General features: G+C 41.8%; 1 protein-coding gene across 1 annotated transcript; it reads right to left on the reverse strand.

Moving 5' to 3' along the window:
- Positions 1-2,284: 2,284 nt before the first annotated feature.
- LOC135504155 (cysteine/serine-rich nuclear protein 2-like) lies at positions 2,285-15,048 on the reverse strand. Its single transcript, XM_064922478.1, has 5 exons — positions 14,967-15,048; positions 11,241-11,413; positions 10,691-10,950; positions 10,120-10,416; positions 2,285-8,201 (listed from the first exon to the last, which is right to left on the reverse strand). Exons 2-5 carry the CDS (start codon positions 11,398-11,400, stop codon positions 7,212-7,214), a joined length of 1,707 nt encoding a protein of 568 aa, XP_064778550.1. The 5' UTR covers positions 11,401-11,413; positions 14,967-15,048; the 3' UTR covers positions 2,285-7,211.
- Between the last annotated feature and the right edge of the window lie 660 nt (positions 15,049-15,708).

Here is a 15,708-nt window from a genome sequence, read left to right on the forward strand (position 1 = left end):
TTGGTCCTATATTTCATAAGCTGAAATAAAAGATCCCAGAAATGTTCCATACGCACAAAAAGCTTATCTCTCAAATGTTGTGCACAAATTCCCTGTTAGTGAGCATTTCTCCATTGCCAAGATAAATATCCACCTGACAGGTGTGGCATATCAAGAATCTGATTAAACAGCATGATCATTACGCAGGTGCACCTTGTGCTGGGGTCAATAAAAGGCCACTCTAAAATGTGCAGTTTTGTCACACAACACAATGCCACAGATGTTTTTTCAGGGAGCGTGCAATTTGCATGCTGACTGCATGAATGTCCACCAGAGCTGTTGCCAGATAATATAATGATAACTTCTCTACTATAAGCCGCCTCCTACGTTGTTTTAGAGAATTTGTCACTAAGTCCAACCGGTCTCACTACTGCAGACCATGTGTATGGCGTCGTGGAGCGAGTGGTTTGCTGATGTCAGCATTGTGAACAGAGTGCCCCATGGAAGCGGTGGGGTTATGGTATAGGCAGTTATAAGCTACAGACGACAAACACAATTGCATTTTATCCATGGCAATTTGAATGCAATGAGATACCGTGATGAGATCCCGAGGCCCATTGTCGTGTCATTCATCCACCGCCATCATCTCATGTTTCAGCATAATAATACACGACCCCCTGTTGCAAGGATCTGTACACAATTCCTGGAAGCTGAAAATGTCTCAGTTCATCCATGGCCTGCATATTCATCTGACATGTCACCCATTGAGCATGTTTGGGATGCTCTGGATCATAGTGTACGACAGCGTGTTCCAGTTCCCATCAATATCCAGCAACTCCGCACAGCCATTAAAGAGGAGTTGGACAACAGTCCACGGGCCCCAATCAACAGACTGATTGATCAACTCTGCATGAGGTAAATGGTGGTCACACCTGATACTGACTGGTTTTTTGATCCATTCCCTTTTTTCGATGTATCTGTGACTAACAGATGCATATCTGTATTCCCAATCATGTGAAATCCATAGATTATGGCCTAATTTATTTTAATTGACTTATTTCCTTATGAACTGTAACTCAGTAAAAAAAAAAAATGTTGCATGTTGCATTTATATTTTAAAGTCAGTATAGTGTGAGTATAGTGCTAAAATGGCTTTGCTTGAACCTACACATTGTTGGATAGAATTGGTCCGTCCTTGTCGCTACCCGAATTCATGTGTCACTTTGGCCCTGGAGAGATCATGTGCATTTCAGTGTATATTAGGGTCAGTGTCCCATACCTGTCCTGTTTGGTGCTGTCCAGCCACTGCAGTTTTCAGCCTAGATCTTATCCAGGTAGAGGGTGAAGTCACTGGTGAATGTTCCGCCTGATTGGCTTTTGAAGATGTTGATGACTTTGTCCTTTTCACAGCATTAGTGAAAGCCACCTGGGAGAGACGATGAGTGATATTAACCCCACAATGATCAAGAGTCACAGAGAAATGTAGAACCTCATTATATAAAAACAGGAGTCATATTTTTAAAATCTTTTAATTGACATTTTTTGTATAAAATGTTTTTTCCACTTTAGGCAACAGTTAGCATAAGAGTAATTATCACAGCTTTGAGATGAAGTCCAACCAAACCTCAGTCAATCTTTTCAGTCAAACATACTGTACCTCTGCTCTCACACACAGACAAACATAATAATCATATCATTAGTGGGTTGGAGTTCATTTAGTGCAGTGGTCCCATACCTAAATCCATTCATAGGAAGCCAAAGATGAAGACTCAACAATAGGCAGCTATTCAGTTTCACTCAACAATTCCTTAAAGGCCGGAACTGTGTTACGGTAAGCAATGGTGGAAAATAAATCTATTTGATTGAGAAGATCACTACAAGTCTCTTCAGAATTAATCAGAGCTGAAGTTTCCAATTAAATCTTCTGGAAATTGGTGGGTGATGAGAGCAACAAATCTGGTTGAAAACCACTGCTTTGGTGCAACTCTAAAACATGATTATATTATTAAGACAATATCACACCCTCATGCACAGCATCTCATCCTGTGTTTGTTAGGCCCATATACTGTACAGAAAAAAAGGGTTCCAATGGGATCTTCAGCTGTCCCCATAGGAGAACACTTTTTGGTACCATGTAGAACCCTACATGGAACCAAAAATGGTTATTCAAAGGGTTCTCCTATGGGACAGCTGAAGAACCCATTGGAACCCTTTTTTCTGTACAGTATATGGGCCTAACAAACACAGGATGAGATGCTGTGCATGAGGGTGTGATATTGTCTTAATAATATAATCATGTTTTAGAGTTGCACCAAAGCAGTGGTTTTCAACCAGATTTGTTCTAGATAGCACCTATTTTTCTAAGAGTATACACAATACACTGGGCAAGATGGCAACAAGCTTTAAAATAGATAATCAGTTAAAGGAGCACAACATCAGGAAAGGATGAAGACAATGTGCACGATGTGTCGGCACACTCACATACAGAGGTCAGTACAAACAGACACAGCATAAAAATACATTTAAAATAAAAAATAAATGTTATAGGATTGTGATTATATATACTGACATGTACAGTATGTCATTCCATAATTCTCTCAGACGCCTTAAAATAATGCTTCCCTCACCACAGAAACGGTTGATTAAAATGCATTTTCTGTGGATTTCAAACTTTCAATCGGAAACGTCCATGATTCAATGTCCATCAAGATACACTTAGTCCTCAAAGTAATATTTTGTGTAATGGCAGGATTTTTGTATTATTGTAAACCTATAAGAACAGCACCTTTTAGGAAATAATATGACTACTCATATGCATACCTCACTCCCTTGCCCCCAACACACACGCACACACACTCAAACAAACACACATATACACAACAAAACTGCTACAATTCGGGTTTTGTCATATCCTCTTTACATTATTATTCTGTAATAATACTTAACACCTCAGGCTTTCCTTTTCTTTTAACTCTTTAAATTATATTTTTTAAATGACATCTTATGACGTAAAATAGCTGTGTTTCATAGAGAATCCTACTCTGTAATTTTTTTTAATAGTTGTTTCAACTAATTGTTACTAAGGACAGTTGAAGTAAGAAGTTTACATACACCTTAAACTGAGTTTAAATGTATTTGGTTTTCACAATTCCTGACATTTAATCCTAGTAAAAACTCCCTATCTTAGGTCAGTTAGGATCACCACTTTACTTTAAGATTGTGAAATGTCAGAATAATAGTATAGAATGATAATTTTATTTCTTTCATCACATTCCCAGTGGGTCAGAGGTTTACATGCACTCAATTAGCATTTGATTGCCTTTAAATTGTTTAACTTGGGTCAAAAGTTTTGGGTAGCCTTCCACAAGCTTCCCACAATAAGTTGGGTGAATTTTGGCCCATTCCTCCTGACAGAGTTGGTGTAACTGAGTCAGGTTTGAAGGCCTTCTTGCTCGCACACGCTTTTTCAGTTCTGCCCACAAATGTTCTATAGGATTGAGGTCAGGGCTTTGTGATTACCACTCCAATACCTTGACTTGGTTGTCCTTAAGCCATTTTGCCTTAAATTTGGAAGTATGCTTGGGGTCATTGTCCATTTGGAAGACCCATTTGCGACCAAGCTTTAACTTCCTGACTGATGTCTTGAGATGTTGCTTCAATATATCCACATAATGTTCCTCCCTAATGATGCCATCTATTTTGTGAAGTGCACCAGTCCCTCCTGCAGCAAAGCACCCCACAACATGATGCTGCCACCCCTGTGCTTCACGGTTGGGATGGTGTTCTTCAGCTTGCAAGCGTCCCCCTTTTTCCTCCAAACATAACGATGGTCATTATGGCCAAACAGGTCTACTTTTGTTTCATCAGACCAGAGGACATTTCTCCAAAAAGTGCGATCTTTGTCCCCAAATGCAGTTGCAAACTGTAGTCTGGCTTTTTTTATGGCGGTTTGGGGCAGTGGCAAATCCTTGCTGAGCGGCCTTTCAGGTTATGTCGATATAGGACTCATTTTCCTGTGGATATAGATACTTTCGTACCTGTTTCCTCCAGCATCTTCACACGGTCCTTTGCTGTTGTTCTGGGATTGATTTGCACCTTTCGCACAAAAGTACGTTCATCTCGAGGAGACAGAACACATCTCCTTCCTGAGCGATATGACGGCTGCGTGGTCACGTGGTGTTAATACTTGCGTACGATTGTTTGTACAGATGAACGTGGTACCTTCAGACATTTGGAAATGGCTCCCAAGGATGAATCAGACTTCTGGAGGTCTACAATATTTTTTCTGAGGTCTTGGCTGATTTCTTTTGATTTTCCCATGATGTCAAGCAAAGAGGCACTGAGTTTGAAGGTAGGCCTTGAAATACATCCACAGGTACACCTCCAATTGACTAAAATTGTTAATTATGTCAATCAGAACACCTCCAATTGACTAAAATTATGTCAATTATGTCAATCAGAACCTTCTAAAGCCATGACATCATTTTCTGGAATTTTCCAAGCTGTTTAAAGGCACAGTCAACTTAGTGGATGTAAACTTCTGACCCACCGGAATTGTGATACAGTGAATTATAAGTGAAATAATCTGTCTGTAAACAATTGTTGGAAAAATTACTTGTGTCATGCACAAAGTAGATGTCCTAACCAACTTGCCAAAACTATAGTTTGTTTACAAGAAATGTGTGGAGTGGTTGAAAAACAAGTTCAATGACTCCAACCTAAGTGTATGTAAACTTCTGACTTCAACTGTAACTGGTTCCATAGCTGTTCTTTTGTTTACTCAACTTTTTTGGTCCATGTGTTACAGGAACTAAACAAAAATGTTGGCCCAAACTTAAAGAAAACCTGGGCAAAACATTCTGTCCATTTAAAATGTGTTGGCTCAACTCTTTGTTCATTCAACTATAAATTGTTATTTGGGCATGTTAACTAAAAACATCTGTGCAACTGGTTACACACACACAGTACTTTTCACGTACAATGTTTTCAATGTACATATTTTACATTATGCATGTTCATTTATAAATAAATTATTATTCAATATGTCCTCACCTGAGATTTAAACTCACAACCTCTTGGATCATGACAATCCGACCTCCCTGCTACACCACCATATATATGTCAATTATCAGTTCATCTGACTATTCTCTCACCATTGATTTGATGTAGTTATTTCAGCAATTTTAGTTTTTTCTGTATAGTTGTCATGCTGGTGAGGGATATTACTCTGTTTTAATATTACTCCATAATCACTATGATAAATACAGGTTTTTATTGAGTGTACATTTTTATTCAAACTGAGATTTACTTTGAAGTACAAGGTGTAGCAAAACAGTCATTGTGACAGACAAGGTGGTGTAGCAGGTAGATTAGAATTCTGTGCACCAAGAAGTTGTAATTTTCAATCCCAGCTGAGGCCATGTTGAATATGAATTACTGTATGAATGAACATGCACAATATAATCATGTATTTCAACTTGTGTCAAATATGTCAATTGAAAATATTGTATGATAAAAGCGCTGCGTGCGTTTAACATACAATTTGTTGTATATTCCATTTGTTGGGGTTCAGGTACCACTTGGAACAAAAGGTAAACACAAAAACAGCTGTGGAACCAGTTACTTAATAATAATAATTAGTTGAAAGAACTAGATTTGTTTTTACAGTGTAGAGCTTTGCCCCTACAGACTCATTATATGAGGTCTATTCCATCCTCACATGAACTCTGACCACCTGTACGATGATCTGACATGCTAACTAAAAACAAAGACAGGTTTCTTTCAGTCGTGCATAAAACAGAGATCAAAGACTTCTTGCGCTCAATATCAACAGCATCACAATTTTACAAAGACGAAGTGTAATATATCACTATAACATTGTAATGGTTACTATTATAGGTCAATTGTCTTTTAATAAATACACTGTGCTTGCGTGAGAGGTCTAAGACAGGTATACCCGGAGAGACGCTATTTAGAAAGAGAAGCCGGTGCAAACCTTCGGATTTTAACAAATGTTTTACCATTTTGCCCCAATGCAGAAAGCGGCCCATATCACCCTGTGCCTATGCTAATTGACCACAAAGTGCATATAGATCATACAAGCAGCTCTTTCAGCTCTGCTTTGCCCATTGCAAACTCTTATACAGTACACCAAAAACAAGTATATCCAGGATTGTTTTTTAGGTCTATTCTCAGTCAGAGGGGGAGGTGGGGAATAGATACTACCAGTGGCCCTAATTTGGCTTCAAAACGAACAGCTGTAAGAAGTGTACCAGACTAACGTGACATTTACAATGCTCACTAAATACTCACACTTTTTTTAACACAACTGTTGTTTATTTTATCGGTCTACAGTATAGAACAGGGCACATATTCTTCTTAACCCCACCTCCTTTCAGTTGTACAACTGACTAGGTATCCCCCTTTCCCTTGTTTAATCAAGCCACTCGAATCCACTGAATGATTCTGAAATGCTCCCTTGAGGGGCGGCAGGTAGCCTAGTGGTTAGAGCGTTGGGCCAGTAACCAAAAGTTTGCTGGATCGAATCCCGAGTTGACAAGGTCTGCCCCTGACCCAGGCAGGAACCCACTGTTCCCCGGTAGGCCGTCATTGTAAATAAGAATTAGTTCTTAACTGACTTACCTAGTTAAATAAAGGTTAAAAACATTTTTTAAATGAAAAGGCCCAGAGCCAATGTTAATGATCACACCACCACATTGTCTCTTTGTGGTGCCGGGAACTAAAAACAACACAAGTTAGTTCTCAATGACTCAATTACACCTCCCACACAAACATGTAATTTCTTTCATTAAAGCCAATATGGCTGCCAAATGGCACCATATTCCCTACATAGTGCACTACTTTTGATCAGAGCCCTATGGGCCCGATCTAAAGTAGTGCACTATAAAAGGGAAAAGGGTGCCATTTGGGACAGGTCCCATGATCTCCACCCCTTTAAAATAAGAGCATTTCATTGACATATAACTGAAACAACAGTACTGCTGCAGGGAAAGATCTGTGTGTGCTTTCAGGATGACTTTCCCTACTTTAGTTTTTAATGGAACTGCTCATTTTTTTCAAAGCGATTATCGTAGTAATGATGGTTATTATTATGAATTCTAACCTGTAACATCATACTCATTTTTGATAACTACACTGTCTATCCCTGTCGTGTAGGCTTTATTCAGCTTAAAATAAAGCTATTGTGCAAAACATCTGCAGAGGTGCTAGTACTAAACCTCAGGGGGCAGTGGTGGGTACATATCTCCTGTGGCCAGACAGGCCACTTCCTGACACTGCCCTTCTGAGGAGCTCTGCTGGGGGCTGAATGGTACCTCCTTAGCCTCCTCAGCCCCCACGCCATTCTCTGTGCACAGAGCCACCGGAGGCGAAAACTCACCCTCATCCTGCCCGCAGGTAATACCTCTATGCTCCACCCTCTCTTGCTCCTCTCCTCCCCCTGGTTCTTTATCTACACACTCCTCCTCCTCCACAGGCTGAGACTCCTCAAACGGCTCGTTCTCCATGGGACCTAACTGGTAGTATAGCAGGGAGGAGGCCGGGTCTTTGAGGCCACCACGAGGGTTGTCCCCTTCCCCTTCCCAATTTCCCTCCTGGTTCTCTGTGATGCAGAGCAGGGCAGCCCCAGTGGGGAATGGGCCCTGGAGGAGGGAGATAGGGACACCCTCCATCCCAACCCCCACCCCAGGCTCCCCAGACAGCTCCCCCTGCAGGGCCCCAGGCAGGAGGCACAGAGCCTGCTCCCCCAGGCTACCTGCTCCCCCCCTGCCCCTCTGCGCCTCCTCCTCTTCCTCTTCCTCCCTCATCCTCTCCTGCTCCTCGGCACTTTGCAGGTGGAGCACGGCGATCTCGTTCTCCCGCTCCAGGCAGGCCTGCTCAGTCAGGAGGTCCTGAGCCTCCAGGACCATCTGGATCTCTCTCTCCTCTGTCTCTAACTCAGAGTCCAGGCCATGGGCCACTGTGGACAGGTCAGGGTCTGGGGAGGGAGGCCTGGTGGAGGAGGGGGAGGAGAGCAGGTCAGACTCTTCATACTGCTCCCCAACACCCGACCGCTGCCCCAGCAGCCTCCTCTTCTCCAGGTCCAGCTTCATGATGGTGTGCAGGTAGTGTGTTCGCACACGCAGAGGATTGAATTCGATGCGGCCCGCCGAGTTCCTACAGCCGTCCCGAGAGCAGCCACAGGGGAAAGACATCCTGTCCACCTGGGAAGAGAACATATGTGGAAATAGAGAGAATATACGCAGTTATAGTGTATTTTACTGAATATTATATGTCTGTAAGGCATTGATTTCCTGTTCATCTTAATACTAATGCTGCCATCTGTACTAGGGTTGAAAAGCAGGAACCAGCATACCAAGATTTCCTACCCAAACCTACTCCCTTTTCCCGGGATAAATAACTGTGAGAAACCGGGAAATTCTAATATATTATTTCTATGAACAGCATGAAATGAAATGGAACTGTTAAATTATATGTGATGTCTAAATGTGGCTTCTCGAGGGCCTCCTCTCTGCTATCTGCATGATCAATCATCAACGCTCAGGGTGGGGACAGACAGAGCATCTCAGTATGGAGCACACTTCACAATATATGTATCATCTATCTCATCATGGTAAAAACAATATTGTGAGGTAGGCCTATAGTTGCTGCAGCATAGCCTATGCTACAGAAATATAACAACTGAATGCGTGTCAAATTTACACATCTCCATCTAGCATTCGGGATCACCTTATTTTTAACGTAAAGATTGTATTTTTTTAAGTGCAGCTGCAGTTATAAAAGAGCCTATCACACAAATATCATTGCGAGCACTCTCTCGCAGTCTTTCTGTCTCCATCACTTCCATTCAAATTGTATCCAAAACAGATCACCATGTTCAAGATTGATATGTATATACAGTAACCAGTCAAAGGTTTGGACACACCTACTCATTCAAGGGTTTTCTTAAATGTTACCATTTTCTACATGGTATAGTCATGTAGTAACCAAAAAAAGTGTTAAACAAATCTAAATATATTGTATGTTTTACATTCTTCAAAGAAGCCACCCTTTGCCAAGAGTATGCAAAACTATCATCAAGGCAATCTCTCAACCAGCTTCATGAGGTAGTCACATGGAATGCATTTCAACTAACAGGTGCGCCTTGTTAAAAGCTAATTTGTGGAATTTCTTTCTTTATTAATGCATTTGAGCCAATCAGTTGTGTTGTGACATGGTAGGGGTGGTATACAGAAGACAGCCCTATTTGGTAAAAACTTTTTCTCCCCAATTTCGTGGTATCCAATTGGTAGTTACAGTCTTGTCCTGTCGCTGCAACTCCCGTACGGACTCGGGAGAGGTGAAGGTCGAGAGCCATGCGTCATCCGAAACACAACCCACCCAAGCCGCACTGCTTCTTGACACAATACCCATCCAACCCGGAAGCCAGCCGGCATAATGTGTCGGAGGAAACACCGTACACCTGGCGACCTGGTGAGTTCACTTGGAGTTCTCTATTATGATGAAACCAAGATTGATTCAACCTATTAATTATAAAAATGTAAATTTGTCCTATTATATTTCCAAATTAAAATCTAATTCGCTAGCCTACAATTATAACTTTGTAGTCCACGTGTCCTGCACCAGCATGTTCTCTCCCAGCTTCACGGTTTGAAGGAAGTGTGTCATTCCAGTCCATATAATACAGTATAATACAGTAATACAGTCCACACTCAAAAAGATTAGCCTACTGGAGCATGTTTCATTTATTTACCCAAGATAGCATCACTACATCTATGGGCTTTTGTGTTTTTCTGACTTGTGCGTAATGTGCGGTAGCCTATAGGGTATATCATAGGCTATGTATTGGATAACGGCAAATTCATTTGGGCATGGGCTCATAAATGTCTTTAATATATGGCTCCTCAGGTTGAATTTTTATGCAGATCAAAGCTTTAATCAAATCCAGACATATTTATATGCTTTAAAATTTACACTTCCGGTTTGGGCAGGAAAATACCAGGTTACCCAGGAGAAAAGTGATTTATTTTCGGGATGGAACATTTGTCAAATACTGGCAAAATATTAAATCCTAATCTGTACTGAGTGCTGTACAAATACATCTCACGCACAAACACACACCTGGCACTTGATGCCAGCCTGGCTGCAGCCACAGTGGCGGGGGTCACAGTAGAAGCGGCAGTCACAGCCACACTCCTCCCTGGACAGCCTGATGGTCCGTAGCTCAGCCTTCTCCCGGGCATCTATGCGGGCATTACCAGAAGCCCTGAGGAGAGCGCGGCGCCGTTTGGTGGGCAGTGGCTGCAGGAAGAAGCAGTCATCCACCTCCACCCCCTCCACGTCAAGGTCATCGTCTGATACATTGTCGAGGGTCAGCAGGTCAGCCTGAGCACACTCTACCGTACCATTACGTGTCAGCTGGAGGTGATGGGGTGAATACAGAATACATACAGAACATTAAGACAAACAATCACACATACAAAGCTCACTAAGGATGGAATTCTGGCTGGTGATGCATGCACATAACTCAAGTTTTAGGCCAAATCTTCCATTGATATCAACACATGATTTATGCAATTGTAAAGTTAAATGTGCATGCATCCAAATTATGATTCTAATCTGAACAGGAATTTCTCATTTAAACCCAAGGAGGTCCTTTAAAATGTAACTAAATATCCATGTTTGACCTCACCTTCATCTTGCGAGCGTTGAGCTTCTCCTGGCGGAGGTGTTGGCGCAGGGCGTGGCGGTGACTGGTCTCCTGCTCGCAGGCAAACTCTCCCAGGGTGTAGCTGCGGATGGAGCAGTGGTGGCGAGCCATGCCCAGGGAACTGCCTCCCTGGCTGGGCACGCTGGTGAAGCCCTGCTGCCTGGGGAAGTAGTACACTGTCACCACATCAAACCGCACCCGCTTCCGGCCTGGAGAGGGCTTGTGTCTTAGGATGGAGGTCGCTGTGTAGGGAAGGAGGAGGAGAAAAGAACAGGGAAGAGAAAAGGGTAAGTAAGGGTGGATGACCAGTTTCCATAAACAGGTTATAACCACAGATAGTATAAGGTTTATTATAGAGTAATATTCCACCATACACTTTAACACCAAGCCTATTTTAGCTGGACTTGAAATTCACTTTTCATTTTGCTAACTATTTGCCTAGTGCAGTCAGTAGGCCTACATTGGCCTACAAGTCTTTGGGGAGTAACTTAGCCAACAAGTACTCCAGGTTTTACTGTAGCCTAGCCCTTACGTATGAGTGCAGTACTGGAGGGGGGGTTGAGGCTATCACAGCTGTCAGCGCTGTCACTGCTGGAGATATCATCGTCTGAGTCCTTGGGCGTAGAGTATGGAGAGCCACTGTCCACCTCCTCGAATCTTCGCTTGAGGCTGAGAGATGAAACTGCCTCCATGGAAACTTGGCGTCTGAAGGTGGAGAGACAGACAAACTTATGGTCAGAGACAGGCGGTTGGCAGTCGTCACAAGGAGAGAAAAAGAGAGAGAGAGAGAGTGTGTATCAGTCTGGCACATGCGTAGGTACACCATTGGAAAGACTTAATGAATACAATAGCGAAGGTGAGTGAGGCATATAACATAAGACTTTCATCAAGCCAAGGCATTTGAGAATTAGACAGTAGGCATAATAATACATACAGTTGAAGTCAAATGTACATACACTTAGGTTGGAGTCATTAAAACTCGTTTTTCAACCACTCCACAAATTTCTTGTTAATAAACTCCAGTTTTGGCAAGTCGGTTAAAGCATCTACTTTGTGCATGACACAAGTAATTGTTCCAACAATTGTTTACAGACAGATTATTTCACTTATAATTCACTGTATCACAATTCCGGTGGGTCAGAAGTTTACGTACACTAAGTTGACTGTGCTTTTAATCAGCTTGGAAAATTCCAGAAAATTATGTCATGGCTTTAGAAGCTTCTTATTGGCTAATTGATATCATTTGAGTCAATTGGAGGTGTACCTGTGGATGTATTTCATCCTAAAGTGGCTGTTCCACTGGATGTCAGAAGGTGAATTCACCAATTTGTAAGTCGCTCTGGATAAGAGCGTCTGCTAAATGACTTAAATGTAAATGTAAATGTCTACCTTCAAACTCAGTGCCTCTTTGCTTGACATCATGGGAAAATCAAAAGAAATCAGCCAAGACCTCAGAAAAAATATTGTAGACCTCCAGAAGTCTGATTCATCCTTGGGAGCCATTTCCAAATGCCTGAAGGTACAAGGTGCATCTGTACAAACAGTAGTATGCAAGTATAAACACCATGGGACCATGCAGCCCTCATACTGCTCAGGAAGGAGACGCCTTCTGTCTCCTAGAAATGAAGGTACTTTGGTGCGAAAGGTGCAAATCAATCCCAGAACAACAGTAAACGACCTTGTGAAGATGCTGGAGGAAACAGGTACAAAAGTATCTATATCCACAGTAAAACGAGTCCTATATCGACATAACCTGAAAGGCTCCTCAGCAAGGAAGAAGCCACTGCTCCAAGACCACCATAAAAAAAGCCAGACTACAGTTTGCAACTGCATATGGGGACAAAGATCGTACTTTTTGAGAAATGTCCTCTGGTCTGATGAAACAAAAGGAGAACTGTTTTGCCATTATGACCATCGCTATGTTTGGAGGAAAAAGGGGAGGCTTGCAAGCCGAAGATCACCATCCCAACCGTGAAGCACAGGGGTGGCAGCATCATGTTGTGGGGGTGCTTTGCTGCAGAAGGGACTGGTGCACTTCACAAAATAGATGGCATCAAGAGGCAGGAAAATGATGTGGATATTGAAGCAACATCTCAAGACAGTCAGGAAGTTAAAGCTTGGTCGCAAATGGGTCTTCAAATGGACAATGACCCCAAGCATACTTCCAAGTTGTGGCAAAATGGCTTAAGGACAACAAAGTCAATGTATTGGAGTGGCCATCACAAAGCCCTGACCTCAATCCTATAGAAAATTTGTGGGCAGAACTGAAAAAGCGTGTGCGAGCAAGGAGGCCTACAACCCTGACTCAGTTACACCAGCTCTGTCAGGAGGAATGGGACACAATTCACCCAACTTATTGTGGGAAGCTTGTGGAAGGCTACCTGAAACATATGACCCAAGTTTACATTTTTTAAGGCAATGCTACCAAATACTAATTGAGTGTATTTAAACTTCTGACACACTGGGAATGTGATGAAAGAAATAAACCTGAAATAAATCACTCTCTACTATTATTCTAACATTTCACATTCTTAAAATGAAGTGGTGATCCTAACTGACCTAAGACAGGGAATTTTTACTAGGATTAAATGTGAAACTGAGTTTAAATGTACTTGGCTAAGGTGTATATAAACTTCTGACTTCAACTGTACATCCTATGACGCTATCTGAATAACAAAATATATAAATCTCACTCTGTTTATAAACATACGTTAATTAAATCAAATCTGGATCTGCAAGGTTGTAAGTACATTCTAAATAGCCTACAGTAGATTAAGAAGAATCCCAGGAGCACGTCTCTGGGCCGTGGATCAATTCCTCATACCACAACAGAGTGACATCAAGTTTTTGGTGTGGTCTCACTCTCCTTTTATCTGTATTCTTACCCCCATCACTCTCTCCCTCATGAAAATCGTGCTTCCAAATCATTGAGTCTGGAAAATAATCACCATGGCAACTAGGAAAGCAGCTAACTAGAGGTTTACATGAACAGAAAGACAAACTAGCTGTTCTCTCGATAGGCAGCCTTATGTCGCTTTAGCGTTTCCTATAAAACATAGCGGGCCCCTTCAATAGCAGAGGATTTTGATGCCAGGGACAGGAGGTGGCTCTGGCAACAGCAGAGTGTCAAATAAGGCCATGCTGAGACATTTGAACAGACTCCCTCTATACATCTTTGTGACCCTTTCATGGTTTCAATGATCTTCACTATCATATAAATAGCATCCCATCCCATGAGGTTAAAACCAACCGTTAGAATTCAGATGTGATTTTATGGCCCTATGGAAAATGCTGGACTGCAACGAATCGCTTCTCTGTTGAAGTTTCAGTGGAAGCTTGCCCATTCATTACTACATAGAGATTGCATTGCAAGTAACGTGTCTCCATTTGTCTTTTACAGTGGAAAATTGTTATATGGATATTACACGTTACGTATTACTTGTCACAGAATTACCTTACAGGAGGCAACACCAATCTCCTACACAAAACATACTGTGGTTATTGCAAACGTCACAAAAAGATTTGACTGATACAATTACAACCATGCAGGTTAATCACAACCAAGAGGGTGGCCAGACAGCCAACATCAGTTAATGGCTAGCCTATTACATACAGAGAACCATGTATCAGGCTTTGGTTTTCATACTATGAGCTAGCTGGTAGGCCTAATAAAACAAAAGCTGTTCGATACATCTGTACATTATTTAGCCTGGCATTAAACCACCAGGTTGCAGTAATGGCGATCCGAAAAAAAATAACTGACACATCTCATGATGATGACCTAATCCAATTGAACCAAATTAAAGTAGCATAGACTATTCTAGTATCGGGAATGACAATAATGTGCATAGGCTAGACTCAATCTTCTACAATTATAAGAGTAAAAGAAGACTAGCCTATGGGCATATTGTTTGGTAGGCTACTGCAGAAACTGTGAGACTGTGCCTTGTTTCCAAAATTCCTGACTGCGTGCAATATAATTTATAGGAGCGTCCTAAAGATACACACATTTTACTACGTGCTGATAACAAACCTTAAAAACGTCTGAGTGCCGAAAACGACAACAATCTATATTTTGTAAATGGACTGACGCTCGACAGGCTAGGTGCAGTAGGAAATAATGTAGCTAAATCTAATTGTCAGACATAGGAGCCTCTAAAGACCCCGTCTCTCCAGCATACCACCTCACCCGCATCACTAACATACAATGGCAAACTGTCCAGGCTCATGAAACGTTAAACCCAAGTGCCTTCCTTACCTTAAGCAGAAAAAGGATCCTCTTCTCCCGATCAACTGCTGAACGTTCCTTTCATTCACGGAGGATTGTTCACGGATCTTGTAACGCCCTATTTTTGATTTTTTCCAAATATTCTTCCCCGACAGTTTTAGCTTCTTTCTTTCGAGATGTAATGTTAAGCTAACGATTGTTTTTAAGTACAACTGTTGATTTGTTCAGTATGAATGCTTATTTCTGCATTTGTAGGCTCCACCGGCTTCAAGCAGATATTGGACTACATAAAGGAAATGTATTTATGGTCGCTTCCAGGAGTGTATGTTCCATTTAACTTTGACGTAGCAATCCTGTATAGCCGGGGCAGACGGTAGGAAAGAAGGACGTCAAGTTTAGTTAACATTTATTAGGCTATTGACATTTTCTGCTAAGTTGTAAAAAAAATTGGGAGATAACTGCCGGATGCCTTATCTTCCAGGTTTGAGCCTTTAAATGCTTGCATTGGAAGAGCATCCGCTGACATCTGTATTCGTTTATCCTTTCTTTTCAAGAGCGGTTTCAATCGGCCCAACGTCGTTTTTCTTCAAGTATAATGGCCGTTATCCCCCCTCGCTTTATTTGGTACAGAAATGTCAAAATGTTACAGAATTTTATCCGATTGACGTCCTCCTTTTCCTCGCCTCTGCCCCGGTTTGTTACAATGTAACAATAGAATAAAGAACGCCACGGTGTAGCCATATATACTCATTGTGACATCACAAACAGACCA

Source organism: Oncorhynchus masou, chromosome 18 (assembly GCF_036934945.1).
Source record: "Oncorhynchus masou masou isolate Uvic2021 chromosome 18, UVic_Omas_1.1, whole genome shotgun sequence".
Lineage (NCBI taxonomy): Eukaryota > Metazoa > Chordata > Actinopteri > Salmoniformes > Salmonidae > Oncorhynchus > Oncorhynchus masou.

Bases quoted from the DNA above. Each gene is read 5' to 3' on its own strand.
- LOC135504155 (XM_064922478.1), bottom strand. From the start codon at position 11,400: ATGGAGGCAGTTTCATCTCTCAGCCTCAAGCGAAGATTCGAGGAGGTG. The intron at 10,951-11,240 runs GTAAGGGCTAGG...TTCCCTACACAG, and splicing joins CTCCAGTACTGCACTCATAC to CGACCTCCATCCTAAGACAC. The intron at 10,417-10,690 runs GTGAGGTCAAAC...CATCACCTCCAG, and splicing joins TCAACGCTCGCAAGATGAAG to CTGACACGTAATGGTACGGT.